General features: G+C 44.0%; 1 protein-coding gene across 8 annotated transcripts in view; it reads right to left on the bottom strand.

Annotated features, from left to right (window-relative positions):
- Positions 1 to 1,321: 1,321 nt before the first annotated feature.
- TACC1 (transforming acidic coiled-coil containing protein 1) overlaps positions 1,322 to 16,754 on the bottom strand; it is a 102,111-nt gene continuing 86,678 nt past the window's right edge. For all 8 annotated transcript variants that reach the window (XM_037055411.1, XM_037055409.1, XM_037055410.1 and 5 more), the window contains 7 exons: positions 14,838 to 14,963; positions 12,481 to 12,557; positions 10,355 to 10,398; positions 8,840 to 9,000; positions 7,501 to 7,607; positions 4,872 to 4,992; positions 1,322 to 3,809 (listed from right to left, as the gene is read on the bottom strand). In XM_037055411.1, the coding sequence (XP_036911306.1) occupies positions 3,741 to 3,809; positions 4,872 to 4,992; positions 7,501 to 7,607; positions 8,840 to 9,000; positions 10,355 to 10,398; positions 12,481 to 12,557; positions 14,838 to 14,963 (705 nt within the window). In that variant the 3' untranslated portion in view covers positions 1,322 to 3,740. The remainder of the gene's footprint in view (positions 3,810 to 4,871; positions 4,993 to 7,500; positions 7,608 to 8,839; positions 9,001 to 10,354; positions 10,399 to 12,480; positions 12,558 to 14,837; positions 14,964 to 16,754) is intronic.

Here is a 16,754-nt window from a genome sequence, read left to right as displayed (position 1 = left end):
ACTATGAAAGTGCAATCTTCAGTCTCCAGGATGCTGGCTCTGGGCACTCGGGAGGGTCCCTCCTGGAAACGCTGCCATTCACTCTACCTCCCAGAGAAGACCCTAGGAGGGAAGTGTCCAATTTCTTCACCTTTACTATATGGGAGACTTTCAAGGTTTGAGTGATAAGTTGCTTTTAAAATCACTGGGATCTGGAGGCCAGTCAAACCTTTCTGGACAGAAGTCTCCTCAAAATATTTGTGTTAAAATCTCTGAAGAAGATGACTTCTTAGACCTTTGGCCTGACATTCTGGGATTCCCAGACTATATTCGTTCTTTAATAAGCAAATAATAATCTGCTATGTTTAAAATTCTTCATAATATATACATCTTTAAAATCCTCTGCCTGAATCATTGAGTCTTTCAATGCCTAGTTTCTCTTTCCAACAAAAAGGCAGAGCAAGACACCCAAGTCCGGGAGCAAGCTCGCAGGGTCACAGCGAAAGGACAACAGTCGTGTGCAGTTCTATGAGACGGCTACTCACTGTAGTGAAAAACCAAAAGGAAATAAAGAGGGAGCTTTGGAGTTTTACACCACTAGGAAAGGGTGTGCTGAATCATTTCTAACTAGTGTACACAAGATTACCAATGCTTGCTCTCTAAAAATTCCATCTTGAGCTTTAGGGCCACCAGCAAGCCCTCAAGTTAAAAGTGAGTGCTCCCCTCCGGCTGCCTTTAGACAGCCCCGGAACGAGGGAACGTGGGGGCAGCTGACTCCTCCTGCTCCCAAACAGTCTGCCCCAGGGCTGTCCAGTGCAGATCTGGGCACCTCCCAGAGTGTGGGGCAGTGCAGAGGGTAACTGGCTGGAAAGAAACTCCAACCTGAGTGAGCCCCCAAAACCAAACATAAATTTTCCCTTAGACTCCGTAGCGTTCTGGAAGGCAGCCAGACCCTCCGAGTTGTGCACCATCACGTGTTTCTGTACTTCCTAATTTGGGCCGGGTCTGAAGAAGCTAGAAACCACACGAGAAAACCGGGCTTCTCAATATTTCCAGAACAGTTTTACAGAACCAAAGCTTTGGGGAGGCCTTTAGGAGCTTCTCCTAATACTAAATACCAGGAGGTCTGACTGTCACTGACCAGCTAACCAAGTGACAAATCGTTCAGTCTCCAATTAAATTGCTTTAAGAGAGAGAGTACCTACCTACACTTTGGTAAAGTCAAAAACCTAAGAAATGGCTCTGGATCCAGAGCCTCAACAAGATCACCTAATACTTCAAAACCGGGATCTAGGCCAGCAACCCGCCCTCATCTGCTTTCATGTTTGGGAAGGGCTCTATCGCTGCCTACCACGTGACCTGGGGGCCCACTGCGGGCTGAAGTCTTACTCTCCAGAGTTCTGAAAGTTTGGGGGGCAGTTGCTTATTTTTAAAGAAAAATAAACAAACATACTTTATTCTGCCCAGTATATTCTCTCGATTTGCCAGCTGCACAAGCCACATTTTTACTCTTGTTGGAGAAGACCCACTACTAAATTAGAAGGAAGAACATATTCTTGTGATGGCCATGACTGAGAGGCCAGTGACAAAGATAACTTGACAAGGGCCCTTTCGTGTTCTCTGTGCAGCAACTTCATTCTAGGATCTAGTGTTTCAGGGCTTTCTTTCAGCAGTGTGCTAGGGAAGGATTGTCGTCACCTGTTTGACACATAGGACCCTTTTTTAATGTGTAGAAGAAGCCTAAAAAGAAAACTAGGAGTTATACTGGAGACTACCATACGCCTTCCATGCTTAAAATAGATCAATAGAAAACAAGTAAACATGGACATGTCACCAAAACACAGCAGCAAAAAGGTTTAGCAAACGTTTCTTTCTGCAAAATGCAAGTTAACTTTCCTTGTAGGAGAGGAAATCAGTAACCTCACTGGGGGCGCCTGTGCTCACCGACACTCAGGCTGCGGCCAAGCACTCATGCTGACCTGCAGTGACTGTCTACAAAGTCCAAATGATTGTCAAGTCACTTCTCCAACCACATCATTTCTGTTGTTTTTTTTTTGTAAAAAAATGGTAAGATAATAGGCTCTAAAATACAGCCTAAGCACCAATTATGATAAATGCATATTGGTAAAACGTGACTTCTGGCTTTAAGAGACATTTTTGACCTCTCTGGGGCTAAAGACTGCACCCGTGTGAATAGGAGACTTCTAAAGCAACTTCATGTAGAAAGACCTAGAGGTCCTCCACGAGGCACAACGCATGGCTGAGGCCGGATCATGCAATACGCCTACAGGAAGAGCACAGAAATTTACACAGACGGAATATAGTGCATATCACCATGAAGACCTTCAAGGTGTGAAGGTTAAGACAAAAGGGTGCTCTAAAACACTTGCAGGGGGTTGGTTCTGCCTGTCAAATGCTAGGGGGTTCACGGGCTGCATGGACGTTTCCCATCTGTGGGGTTCTGGCCCCACCACTCTGAACCAGGGCCAGGGAGAGCCTGAGGAATCTGGTTTGTGAGGGTGCGTCTGCTCCCTGCAGCCCCTTCCTCCACCAGTCCAATGGCCTTTGTTTAAAAATATTCTGAATACAATAATTTTCAGAGTGGTTCACAAGACTTTTACTGCCTGTTTTGCTGAAAATTCTGTCATAAGTTCAAAAGGACTTTTTTTTTGGCCTTGAAATGTCTGAAGAACAAAACATCACAGCCGTGAAAAGCCACCTGCTTCTCCACCTTATATTGCCGGTAGGGTACCGTCACCTTTTCATTATGTAAGATCATCTGAACCTTCTACAAGCAGACCTTCTCGGCATATTTAAAATAGTAAAGAGGAAACACTGGCTATGCAGCAATAAATGAAGCAGAGCAAACGAAATGGCTCTGAGGGAGCCCGCAGCTGTTCACACAGAACGCAGACACTTGGAGGCTGAGGACTGACCCCGAAGGGGCCACACTCCTGCTCGTCAAGGCTGAGCAGCACCCAAATGCCAGGGTGATGGAACATTCCGGCTGAGTCTCCCCTACATGTGAAACCTGAGCCTGGAGCCATGAGTCACGACAGACACGAGTCGGGGTTTTCACATCTTCACTCTCCCAAAATTCTGACATTGGCATTCTGAGCCTAGACTCTTTCAAAACAGGCTTTTACATTTATGGAAATAGGCTCTTCTTCAGAGAAGTTCTTCTTCCACTCTGCTTCAGGGAAGAAGCCGCAGCACGTGTAAACATGCATGAGCGTGTGTGTGCTTGTGGGCGCTTCGAGTCCCTTGCTGTGTATAAATGGGAAGTAACAGCCAAATTCCTACTCAAATAAAACCACTAATACTGGAAATCAAATTTAAAAGATGAAACAAATAGGTCGCAAAACATAATCAAACAGGTGGTGAACAGGAGATGATCCCAAACAGTAGCCATAAAACCACAAATTTCACGCACTTGGAAAAGTAAAGATGGCTTTAGAACAAATTAAACAGAGAGAACTCACGAGGCCACCCCCAGCAGCCCGACTGAGCCTGTGGGTGGCGAGCTGCGACGGACTCGGGACGCCGGGTGATGCCGCTGCTTTAGTGGCCGTGCCCCACTCCCCACTCTGGGCTTTCTCCCAGGGCTGTTGGCGTGGAACGCCAAGCGGGCCGGGCAGCAGTAGGCATGTGCTTTTTCAGTTTTTCCTCTGCAAAGGGGCAATAATTCCTGGGTAAGGCAAGGTAACTGTGGTCACAAGAGAAGCAGCCGAATGCAGATCTGCCCAGCTAACAGCGGAGACTCAGTCAGTCTTCCCCAGCTTTGCAATCAGCTCATCACAGATTTTTGTCAGTTCTTCAATTTCTTGGTTCTGAAAGACAAATGACGTGACAGTGTGGGTCATTTGTGTCCTGAGATAAAGGCAGCTGTGACTAATAGTCCCAACACTGGCTATTCTCTAACTCAGTGGCTCTGAACTTTTCTTCACCAGAGATGATTTGAAGAATGGAGAACTCTGCACCTGCTACCCTGGAAAACACTCATGTGTTCACAGTTACACTTCAGGTGAGTTGGGGGTAAAGGCAGTCACTAGCCCTCTGCTGCTTGACCTCGAACCTCTTAGTTCTCAAATTTTCTTGTTACCATAGGAATTAACTGGGGTGTCTGGGATACTTGTCTTAAAAACACAAGTATCTGGGCCTCATTCAATCCATTAGCATCTCCAGAGACCTGGGATTCTTGCGTCCTTGTATCATGGAACACTTAGGGGTCATCTGACCCCACGGTAAGAACCCTGTTCCAACTGATTGGAGACAAAGGAAGAAAAACACTAGAGGCATACAAAAATTCACGTCCAAGAACCGCTGAGCAGCAAGAAACAGGGACCACTGTTACCACTGATTTTTATTCATCCACAGCAGTCACACCCCCATGTACCAGTGGCGTTTGGGGTGGGTCATGTTTGCTGTGGGGCTGTCCTGTGCATTGTGGGACATTTGGAGCATTTTGGGGCTCCACCCACGAGGTGCCAGTAGCATCTCCTACTTGTGACAACCAAATACACCTCTAGATGCCCCTGGGGGTAAAATCACAATGAAGGGGGAAGATGGCCTCATATACTACTTAAAAAACAAAAAGAATGTCGTGAAGGAAGCCTCAGAGCCTGACTAAGCAGTGTCTGGTCCTGGAACTTCAGTTCCCGCGGCCCCCTCTCTGCAGCCTGCCTTTCGGCAGGGCCCCCCGGAATGCAGGTTTCATACGGGTGTGTCTGGCAGTTTCACGGTTTGCCTTGTCTTCCCCTGGATCATCAGTTCACAAACGAGCTGGATAGAAGTGTCTGGGCAAAAAGGCAAGGCCTCTTTCATGCAGAGCCCCTGCAAGCCAGCCACACGGAAACCAAGTGTCCCTGGTCACACCACACCCCTCTTTGTACCTTCTGCTGAAGGGCCCTTTCCAGGGACTCCACCTTCATCTGCTCCTTCCGGAGTCCCGCGTGGAGAGCCGCACTCTCAGCCTTTGCTTTCGTTCGAACCTGAGCAATCTCTTCATTGGCTCTGTTGATGGTGTTTTGGAGAGCAAAGGGACAAAGAGCAAGTGTCAGTCATCAGTCTGGCTGAGGAGGCAGGAGAGTAACCACCGACGTCTGTGAAACACAGACCGAAGAGAACTGACTCCATGACAGGAGGGGGAAAAGGAATCGGTGACCTAAAGAATTCAATTTTAATTGATAAAAACTCAATTTACACACAACTGCTAAGGAAATTTCCAGGGTGTGAACCAATGCCAGAATTTATCTCAAAGGCCACAAAGTCCTTCAAAATTCATATGGTACTGGAAAATGGAATCGCATGACAGCTTCTCCAAGAATCACAAAAGTGTTTGCTTTTTTTAAACCCAGTACAGTAGCAGACAGGACCATCTTTGGGACCACCACAGCCACAGAGGCAGGATACTAACCACTGACACCTATGACACATAATCCTAAAAGTGACTTCACTCATGAGGTGCAAAAAGAAATTAAAAAAAACAAACAAACATAAATGTCAGTTGGTAAATAGCCAATTAACTGATTAAAGGATGCTGAAAACTCACTAGTAATCAGGGACATGCAAATTAAAGTGATAAACTTTTAAAATGTGTTAGGCTGGGAAAAACGAACAAGGACGGTCTTGTCTGTGGTGGCTGGGATGCAAAGAAACAGACTCGCGCGCCGAGTGGGGGACTGAAGACTGGCGCTGGCTTTGCAGAGGGCGACGTGGCAGCAGCCTCCACAGCGGACACGTGCACACCCCGGAGCCAGCAGCTCCCTCTCAGCCACGCAGCCACGGCCCCCATCCCACGAGGGAGGCGCACGAGGAGGTTCCCTGCAGCGCTGTTTGCACAAGTGTGAAACCGTGCAAATACCTGTCAAGAAGGAATGGACTAGGCCCACAACCTAGTGAAAACAATTAGATTATGCTGTGTATTCTGACTTGGAAAAATGGCCCTGATGTGCTTATTAAGTGAAAAAGGAAACTTGTGTAATATGACTCCAGTATAACTTTTAAAAGAATGAAGTCATTATGATCAGTACCTATAAAGGCACAAAGACTAGGAGGACACACGATCAACTCCAACAGTAGTGCCTCTGGGAGTGAGGATGGGAAGGGGGGACTTAAAAATAAAGTGGGGCACATCCTTCATACCATCCCCCGGGATGAACTCCAAATGCTGGATTTAAGGATTTAAAAAATTAAGCCATAAAAGCACTAAAAGGAAAACAGGAGAATATTTCATATTCAGCACAGGGAAGATTTTTTTACTATGACAGGAAATCTACAAGCTGTAAAAAAAAAAGTAACTGATACATTTTAATACTTCAAAATAAATTTCTGTATATCAAAAAACACTACAGGCAAAGCCAAAAGATAAATGACATGCTGAAAAATGATTCACAACTCATGTCACGAAGCACTGTCGTCCTTACATACGTACATAAACTGACAACAGAACACCAGGTAAACAGGAGTCATTCACAGTAAAGCAAGGACATGAACAAAATGAAAATATGTTTAATGTCACCCATGAGATACACACGAACCAAAACTTCAATGAATAAAATAAATGCTCTGTCACTTGACAAAAAAACACAACACTGTAGCAAAAAACCAAACCAACTAAATTGAAATACCACTTTTGTCTATTAGATTTGCAAGAAAATAAAAAATTCGATGTGTTGGCAAAGCTATAGGAGAAAAAAGACACTCTCATACATGGTATAGGAATATAAATTAATACAAGTCTGAGGAGCGCAATTTGACAATATTCACCCTAGTTATATATTCAAATACTCTTTGGCCCAGCAACTCCTTTTCAATCATACAGATAACTCACATGCAGGCCTAATGACAATCATAAAAGGTTACTTATTGCAGCACTGTTTGTAGCAGAAGATTTTAAATAACCTGAATGTTCAACAGGAGGGGGCGTTCCAACAACGGAATGGTACATCCCAACAACAGAATGCCGTATGGCTGTTAAAACAATAAGGAAGTTCTTCATGGATTGATAATAAAAAGGTTTCAAAATGTACTGCTGAACGAAAACAGCGACGTATGCATCATCTGTATGAAAACAGAGATTCTCACCACATAAAAACATGGTAATTATGTGACAAGACGGAGGTGTTGGCTAACACTACTGTGATACAATATAGAAATATACCAAATGAACACACTGTGTGTCTTAAACTTATACAGTGTTCTGTGTCAATTATTGCCTTAATAAAGCCGGGGGGTGCGTAGAAAAAAGAAAGGGATAAAAATTTATCTGGAGGGATAAAACAGTGAAAAAAATCCCAGGAGAGAAAAGAGGTGGGAACCCAATGAAAGGTGGGTTGGGGTAGATACTGTGTATCTTTTTCATCTTTTTAATGTTAGAACCATGGGAAGATTCTACTTATTCAAAAAAGCAAACAACACACATACAAATGCCATCTGGAGTTGCAAAACAGTAATTTTTTTCTTGTCTCCATCAATCTCACAATATCACAAAAACTAAAATTCTTATGTGCAAGGTCTTACTTGTCTAGTTTTTCTTCCGCGTGGATTTTCAGAGCCTGATAGCGCTGTTCCTCTTGTTTAACTCTGGCCAAGTAATCCTGAGCACATTTTTTCAAGGCTTCTTCATTCTGTTCCAAAAAGACAATTTAAAAGAAAACAGGTCATTTTGTTTTTCTGCTACTGGTGGATGTCATTTTTTTCAAGACTGAGAAAACCTAATTAATTCAGATGACTTTATACAAAGCAACCAAGGAACTTCTACATAATTTTTTCAGCCCTGGCTGGTGTAGCTCAGTGGATTGAGCCCTGGCATGTGAACCAGAAGGTCACTGGTTCGATTCCCAGTCAGGGCATACACCTGGGTTGCAGGCCAGGTCCCCAGTTGGGGGTGTGGAAGAGGCAACCAATCAATGTAGCTCTTGCATATCAATGTTTCTCTCTCTTTCTCCCTCCCCATCTCTATAAAATAAATAAATAAATATATTTTTTAAAAGCCTTGAAAAATTATTTCTTCAGGTATTATTTTTCAAATCATACAGCAAGGTTTAGTTACGTTGGTACACCTACTATGGGAAGGTTTAGTTACGTTGGTATACCTACTATAGTTATTCAAATATGAATGGCAATCTGATTTCCATAGATAAATGGGCTAGTCTCATTTTTAAAAAATATTTATTTATTTATATTTAGAGGGGAAGGGAAGGAGAGGAGAGAAATATCAATGTATGGTTGCCTCTCGTGGGTCCCCTGCTGGGAACTGGCTGCAACCCAGGCATGTGCCCTGACTGGGAATTGAACCGCGTTCCTCTGGTTTGCAGGCCTGCACTGAATCCACTGAGCTACACCAGCCAGGGCGCATTTTTATTTTAATATGGAAAAAAAGAATGGTCACTGCTATAAACATGTCTTACTGATGGTGTGTAACAAAATTAAATCAATATGCCCACTTACATCTAAATTTGAAACATTACTTTTCTCCAGAATACACAGTCTGCATTTTTCAGTGCTGTGTCTAGAATCCCTTTTACTTTTACTCATGCTAAAGTGGTGAACTGTCAAAACGAACATTTCTAGACTTCTCCTAAAGTCTGAGGGTCCCGCAGCTCTTACACCCATGCTGCTCTCTGGCTGTGTCCAGGGCTCACAGGCCTGACTCAGGAGAGGACTGACTAAGATAAGCCACCAACTGGGCCAGATGCCTGAATAACCACAGAAAGAAAAAGGGGGGATTCTCCAGACCAACAGGGGCCCCAAATCCCTTCTTAGAAGACTACCTCCACACCTCTGGCACATATGTCTGAAGACACATTACCAAGAAAACACACTAGTAAGGAGAGTCCAGAAGGAAAGGACACGCTACCTTCTTGAACCCTTCCAGAACACCTTTCAGGTTTTCGTATCTCCTGAAGAGATCAGAAAGGGACCTTTCCACAGAATTAAGGTCGGCCAGGGCCTGCTCCTTCTCCATGGTCAGCTGCTGGAAGCTTTTCTGAGAGGTCATGCTTGTCCTTTGTTCATCTTCTGTGAAGCACAATCAAAAGCAACAGCATATTCAATCAACGCACGGCTGGCAGCTGCCTCCCGTGAGCTACTCGGCGGTGCTCTCGGGGGCGGGACCCAGCAGTGGACATAACTGAGTTCCCGCTCCCAAGGAGGGACATCGTAGTAGGGGAGGCATGTAGCGGCAAGTGATGGGGAAAACAAAGCAGACCAAGAGGGGGATTCCTTTTTTATATAGGACAGCTTCACTCAGGAGTGATCCGAACTGAAAACCCCAAAGAACGAGGGCAGGAGCTCCCTGGGAAAAGAATATTCCACGCAGAGGAGGCGAAGAGCTGTGGCAAAGGCCACGTGCTGGGAAGGCATCACGTGATGTGGACCGTAGAAAACAGCACCTCGATGCTTAAGTGAGGAAAGACCTGACTTTGATTTAGGGAGTCAGTCCTCATAACCTGACTGGCGAGAAGAGGCTCTAAATTCAGCGCAGGAGGACCTGCCACTGTTGTTTGAAAAGGCACCTATGGTTCTGATACAGGGAAGACACAACTGGCAGTGGAGTAAGGCCGCTGCACCACCCGGGCGTATAAACTATGTGGCCAGGCCACCAAGGCTCTGAGTACTGGGCAGAGGGCTTTCACAGAATCCAGGTGTCTGCCAGGCTCTGAAATGGACCCACTGCAGTGCTCCCCAGTGCTCTGAGTCTGTACTTGTGACCCTGCCTACGCACTAAAAGTTACTTGTAACCCCAAATCAGTACTTTGGTGCATCCCTGACCATTCAGAAATGGGCAGAACAGCAAAAAATTTGAGCCACTGGACATGCACGTTCCCAGTCGAGTGTGAACAAGGTGATGCATCCTCGCCTCATACCGTAAACAAGTGTCCTTTTCAGTCTATTTAGTGCCCCAGTTTTTGCATTTTTGTGCTTTCTGTTGGTGATTTTGCTACTTAAAACAGCCCCCAAGTGCAGTGCTGAAGTGCCGTCCCATGCTCCTAAAGGCAGCGAGGCTGTGACGCGCCTCACAGGGGAATGTATTCGATAAGCCTTGCTCACACATGAGCCGTAGTGCCGCTGGCCATCCGTCCAATGCTAACGAATCAACCATCTATCTCTAATAAGATGTCCTTAAACAGAAACACACATAAGATAAGATTATGTATTCACAAAAAAGGTGGCGGCCACTGGCTTGTGTAAAACCTAACCTGCATTTCCTCAGAAGCAATAGGTCTGTGTTCGCAGTAACTTTATACACATGATTACTATGAATAATGAGAATCAACTGTTCTTAAGTGATGGACAAAGGGAAGTTTGTATCCTCATTTTATAAGCAGCTAGAGACCCTATGATTCATATGCTAAAAAAGAAAATTCCTTACCAATCATTTGAGCAATGGTCTTTTCGTATTCAGCCACAATTTTCCTTAAAAATAACAAAAAGTGTATCATCAGAAGAGTTTTTAGATGATGGAAGTTGGAGACAAGCTTCCCTGATCAAACACACTGACATTCGGTTGTTCGCATGGGAAATAATACTAAATAATAATAAAAGAATAAACTCACGTACTCACAACTGAAGTGACTTTTGTCCCCCTGTGCACTGACAAATTTACATAACCCAATTCTCTGCTTTGGGCTCTCTCTCTCTTTTCTTTTACCTTTATGCAAGATTTGTTAATGTTCAAAAAAGATTTTTCTTACAATGTTATGTTTTACAAGCCTTCATTTTATCTGTAGAAACAACTGCCTTCACTTTTTCTCTGCCCCATGACTTCAAAGCCCCAGACTGAGTTTGCTTAAACAAATCAACCTTTTACACAATAAGTTACAGTAGTCCCCGTTATCTGTGGTTTTGCTTTTCAGTTTTGGTTACCCGCAGTCAACCACAGTCCAAAAATATTAAATGGAAAATTCCAGAAGTAAACAATTCTCAGGTTTTAAATCTCACACCAGTCCGGGTAGTGTAACGAAATCATACGCGGTCCCACTCAGTCCTGCCTGGTACGGGAGTCATCTTTGTCCGCCGTGTCCACCGCACACACTACCTGCCCACTTGTCACGTAGTAGCCATCTGGGCGATCAGATCGCCAGTGCCAGTGCTCAAGTCACCCCTATTCTACTTAATAATGGCCCCAAAGCACAAGAGTAGTGAGGCTGACAATTCGGATATGCCAGAGACAAGCCACCGAGTGCTTCCTTCAAGTGAAAAGGTGAGTACAGTACAATATAGTATTTTGAGAGACTACATTCACATAATTTTTATTAGTGTATTGATATCACTGTTCTATTTTATTATAGGTTATTGTTGTTAATCTCTTATTGTGTCTAATATATAAATTAAACTCTGTCATAGGTATGTATGTATAGGAAAAAGTATACATCGGCGTTGGCACCATCTGCAGCTTCAGGCATCTGGGGGGCCTTGCAGCGCACTGGTGGGGTACAAGGGGGGACACTGTACTGCCATTCTGGGGGCTCTTCCTAAGAGATCTAATCGGAGTCCAGGCTGCCCAGCCCCAATCTGCCCTTTCAGGCATCTGTTCCCTCTTACTCACTTACAAGTTTTCTTTTACTGTCGTAATCCCAAAAGTATTTCAAGAACTGAAAAGTATTCAGACTTTGAAGATCACCCTGTTACGGTAACCTTTCTTTTAGCGAAGTGCAATAATGTTGCCCTGACTCTGTCCCCGGACGGGCACTCTTCCTGTGACCGCTCAGGGAGAAACTGTCCTTCCTGAGAGCGCCCATCACGTTGACCCTGCACCCAGGTTTCTAGCAGCGGGCCCTGTAATCTCTCCAAGGGCAGAAGGTCCCTTCCTCTCGCCATCCCAGCATGGGGCCTCATACCCAGTAAATGCTCAAAGAAACAAATAATGCAAGAGACACAAATCAGCTTGAACACACTGAAAATGCTTCTTAATCAGTCAAATGCTGACTGTACACAGTGTATAAACTATTTATGCTTTTCCCTCTTCTTTGACGCCACCTTAGTTATGATACAACTCCCAAGTCTGCTTTCTAGGAAGAGAGCAGCAAAATAAAAAGATTTCAATTTAAAAATGTCAATCAACTCTGTTTCCTGTTAACATGGTTTCTAAAATCTATTTGGTGGTTATGACATCTGAAGCTCCCATGTGTAATTAGTTTTTTAAAAGTATTATGAATTGTAATGCCTCCATAATCCAATGTCAGTAAATCTCATTACTCTGTATTTCAAACAAATATTTTTACGCAAATCTGTCTTTTCAAAAGACAAGAATTATGTGAGTTCTGCCCACTTGTAATGTTCTGAACACTCCAAAATAAACAACAGTATTTAAATATAATAACTGACCAGCAATGCTCATGAAATGCTACTACCAATCACAAGTCAAGGTGTAAACAGCAGAGCCTCAAGTTCTCAACAGCTGGTTCTGTGGTAAGCAAATACTTTCATCACTTCATCTGTATTAAACTTGATAATGCATAAAGGTATCTAGTCCTTAGCCCAAACCTCCAAGCTCACCTCATCTCCAAGACTTCTTGTCGGGTTTCTTCGTACTTTTTCTTCCATTCATTTGCTTCAATCTCTTTCGTGATTATCTAGGTTATAACAGAGAGAAAGCTGGTCTTGCCTACTCAATCCATCACAGTTTGAATTTAAGACTGGAGACTGAGACAACACACAGGTCCACCCAGGGTATTCAACCCACACTGGGAATACAAAACCTCAACACCTATATAATGCTCCTAAGCATTTGGAAAAATAACTCTTAGCCACACAGGGTGCTGGGAATGTAGCCACTAGGATAAAAGTGAGTGAAACATCTCCTGGGAAAATCCTGAGAGGTGATTAAAATCTCTGTAAATGTTACCACAGCCCAGGGTCTCTCAGCTCTGTTGGCCTAGAACACGGATAGGGACAGGACATGAAGAACAGAGCCACTTGGACAACAGAGACTCGCCGGAACCAAAGGAGGTCCCAGGGCACCAATTTTAGTTGGGGAGGGAAGTGAAACTGCCACAAAATTGGGGCATTAGAAGTTGGCGTGACCAACATATTCCCTTTCTATAGAGAGTTGCTTTGTAATTGCTTTGTAAGAGTGGAGTCAGAAGACAGGGTCGAAAGTTCAATGCCTCCAGCCTCCAGCCATCTCACTCAGTGCAGGCAGGGTCTTGTTAGCCAGTGCAGAGCCCATAGTTCTACTTGGAACACCCACGCCAAAGGGAAGGAAATTCTCTAAATTCACTGCCTGATACTCCACTTGCCCTGAACAGGGCTCCAATGGGCACCTGTTGTTCTTTTTTATTTTACTTTTCTGTGTTTCTCTTTCTCATTGGTATGTTTTTACTTTGGTACCTTTAATTAGGATCTCAAGATCCTAGAACCCAGCTTAAGAGCTTTAGTGACTAAACACGTCTGTAGTTTGATCCATTAGGGGGTCATCTGATTATTTAACTCTCAGGAGGAAGATGAAGCCATTCTTCTCATTTATGAGATTTGGGGGGCCCTTCTCACCACTGCTCCCAAGTTTTGACAATAGCATTAGCTGACATCCCTCATTACCAACCTAATGCTATTTTTAATTTTTATTTTTTAAATATATTTTATTGATTATACTATTACAGTTGCCCCATAATTTTTCCCCTTTATTCCCCTCTGCACTGTACCCCCCTCCCACCATCATTCCCCCACCTTAGTTCATGTCCAAGGGTCCTACATATAAATTCTTTGGCTTCTCCATTTCCTATACTATTATTAACCTCCCCTTGTCTATTTTTAACAACAGTTTATGCTTCTTATTCCCTGTACCTTTCCTCCCATTCTCACCCCTCCCCCTCCCCACTAATAACCCTCCATGTGATCTCCATTTCTATGATTCTGTTCCTGTTCTATTGTTTGTTTAGTTCATTTTTGCTTTTGTTTTTTGAGGTTCACCAACCTAATGCTATTTTTTAAAGACCTGTGTCACAGGTACTTAACTACTCTCATCATGTTATAAAAACAAAATTGCTCCACCTTCTCTAAAAAAAGGTGGAGCCATCAAGTAATACAGGAACCAAACACATGAAATATANTTATTCTCTGAACCTTTTCCCCCATTCTCCCCTTTCCTCCTCCCCACTAATAACCCTCCATGTGATCTCCATTTCTATGATTCTGTTCCTGTTCTATTGTTTGTTTAGTTCATTTTTGCTTTTGTTTTTTGAGGTTCACCAACCTAATGCTATTTTTTAAAGACCTGTGTCACAGGTACTTAACTACTCTCATCATGTTATAAAAACAAAATTGCTCCACCTTCTCTAAAAAAAGGTGGAGCCATCAAGTAATACAGGAACCAAACACATGAAATATAGCACAGAAGTATAACCAAGGAGGGTGGTGACCGATCACTAGTACACAACAGTGTCTTTCATATTTTTCAGGTCACCAAGCAGAGGCCTAGCAGTGATTTATTTTGAACAAAGGTTGTCAGGAAACATGATAAAGGCACCTGAGAGTTGAATTAAAGAATGGATGAAGGGGAAAAACAATTTCTAGAATTAAAGGAATTTTTATGTATAAGCATATATCCTCTATAAAATGAAGGCACTGATTTAGATACACATGTGGATAAAGTGGGCAAAATTTGACATTTAAAATTTCAAGGCTAAATACAGAAGAGTACAAAATTCTAGTTTTTTCCCTGGACACCACAATGTCAGGACCCAGCACCAACGTGGCCTTTTGCAGGGAACTCTTTATACGAGCGAAACAGGCTGCAGGAAATGGGAACTTCCAGCCCAGCGTAACTCAGGCCAACAGAGATGGAATCTGCCCGCTGGCACAGGGTCTGTACAAAGAAACGGAGTGATAAGTGGATGGAACAAGAAAGCCTTTACCTCTTCCCTTATCAGGGTGAGCACGGCTGTCTTATCCGACTCACTGAGGCAGATGCCACCCAGGGGGCTCTCGCCACCACAGGCCACGGACACAGGTGCCTTCTCTGTCGGGGACTCCAACAGTCCCTGAGGGGGGAAGAGGCGACATTTAATGCGTTTAATCTTCAGTTTCTTGATCCAAATATATTTCGATAATTCCCTCATTACTACATTGATCACAATCTTTAAAAACATGTTAAAAGTAAAAAAAAAAAAAAGCCCCAGCAAGATTAAAAAAGTAAAATAGAATCTCATTACATTGCTATCTGAAGGAAAAACCTGTTCTAATGATTATCAATGGCGTCCCAGCTTGTCTAAGAGACAGCCTAGAGAAGTTTTCTTCCCTAAAAAAGAGTACAATTATCACAGTGCTCAGTCACCAAAGACTTACAGCAAAAAAGAGAAAACTAAACATGGTTAATGGCTGATATTTCACAGGGTTTCTGGGGATGACTTTTTTTACATATGGATGACTTTGGTGTCTGTGTAGTCACTTTAGATGGAAATGTTTCTAAAATATATTACTAACTTTCAGGCCTAAGAAAGTGGAAATGCTGACCGTGTCTGGCCCGCCCCCGCCCGGGATGTGGGTCCCGCCAGCACTCTGCAGTGACGGTGTGGCCGCTCGGCGACGCGGTCGGGCGCCCGCCACTGTTTGCTCCCGACAAAGGGGCCGTGGACGTCAGGATCTGTGCGCGCACTCCCAGTTCTGGTTCGTCCCTGCTGTTAAGTTTTCAGTTCCCTCTGGCAGGACCTCCCTTTGTGACGCGCCAGCTTGCCTTTATCACAAACTCAGGTTCTGGGAAGCTGCATTTGTATAGTATTTTATTTTTCACAAGAATATAGATGGCGTACTATTTTCCTTCCTAGAAGGCATTTTTGGGCTACTTCCCCCTTACATATATACAAGTAAACTTTTTGTATAAAGGAGAAAACAGCTCACTGAATAGCACCCCAAAAAGCCAGCTAAAATGACCTAAGAATAATCTTAAATGTCACTATAACTGGTCACCTCATTACTGATCATAATCGGTCAGTTCTCTGGTATCTGCTTTGAACCTAGACTGAACATAAAAGCCAAGGTTCACTTAGACCAGTGGTTTTTAAACTTTTCAGGGTCTTTATAGATTCACCCCCTCTCTAGAAAGTACTCAAACACACACAACTGTGCACACAACTGTGCACACAGCTTCACAGACCTCACCCAACACAGAAAGTCTGGGCTCAGGACACAGAAGAGGTAAGTGCAGAGCCACAGCTGGCAGGGCCCACTTCCAGCAGCACGTGGGGCAGGGCAGCCCCTGTGCTGACAAGTCCAAGGTCGGCTCAGAAACACACTCTGTCCTGGGGCAGATCTATCACTACAGCCAGAGGCCATGTACGGTGGGAAGCCTCTCGTGGCCCCAGTGAACCGTCTCCTGATACTAATCTTCTGTGCAGTCTCCTCCCCTTGCGTGCAGGCTGCCCCCGAGGACTCACTCCAAAGGACAGAATATGGTAAAAGTCAGGGATTGTCACATCTAAGATAAGTTTAAAAGAGACTCAGGCTTCCACATGGTGAGAAGCTCCACGGAAAGGTCCATGTGGCAAGGAACTATGGCCCTGTCAACAGCTAGTGAGGACCTGAGTTGTCCCAAAAGCCACATGAGCGAGTCTGGAGGTGACCGCAGCCCTGGTCAGCACCCTGACTGTAGCCTACGAGAGACCCTGAGTCGAAAGCACCCTACAAAGCCATCCAAGATTCCCGATTCAGAAATGATGGCATAATACATTTTGTTGTGGATAACTGATACACTACTGGACATCAGCCTATCCCATTAACTTCCTGTGCTGCGTTTATCATCAAGAAGCTTTCACATAATCTTGCTTTCCATGTAA

Source organism: Sturnira hondurensis, unplaced genomic scaffold (genome assembly GCF_014824575.4).
Source record: "Sturnira hondurensis isolate 20B ecotype Veracruz unplaced genomic scaffold, ASM1482457v3 Scaffold0008640, whole genome shotgun sequence".
Lineage (NCBI taxonomy): Eukaryota > Metazoa > Chordata > Mammalia > Chiroptera > Phyllostomidae > Sturnira > Sturnira hondurensis.
This window is presented reverse-complemented; position numbering and strand designations above follow the sequence as displayed.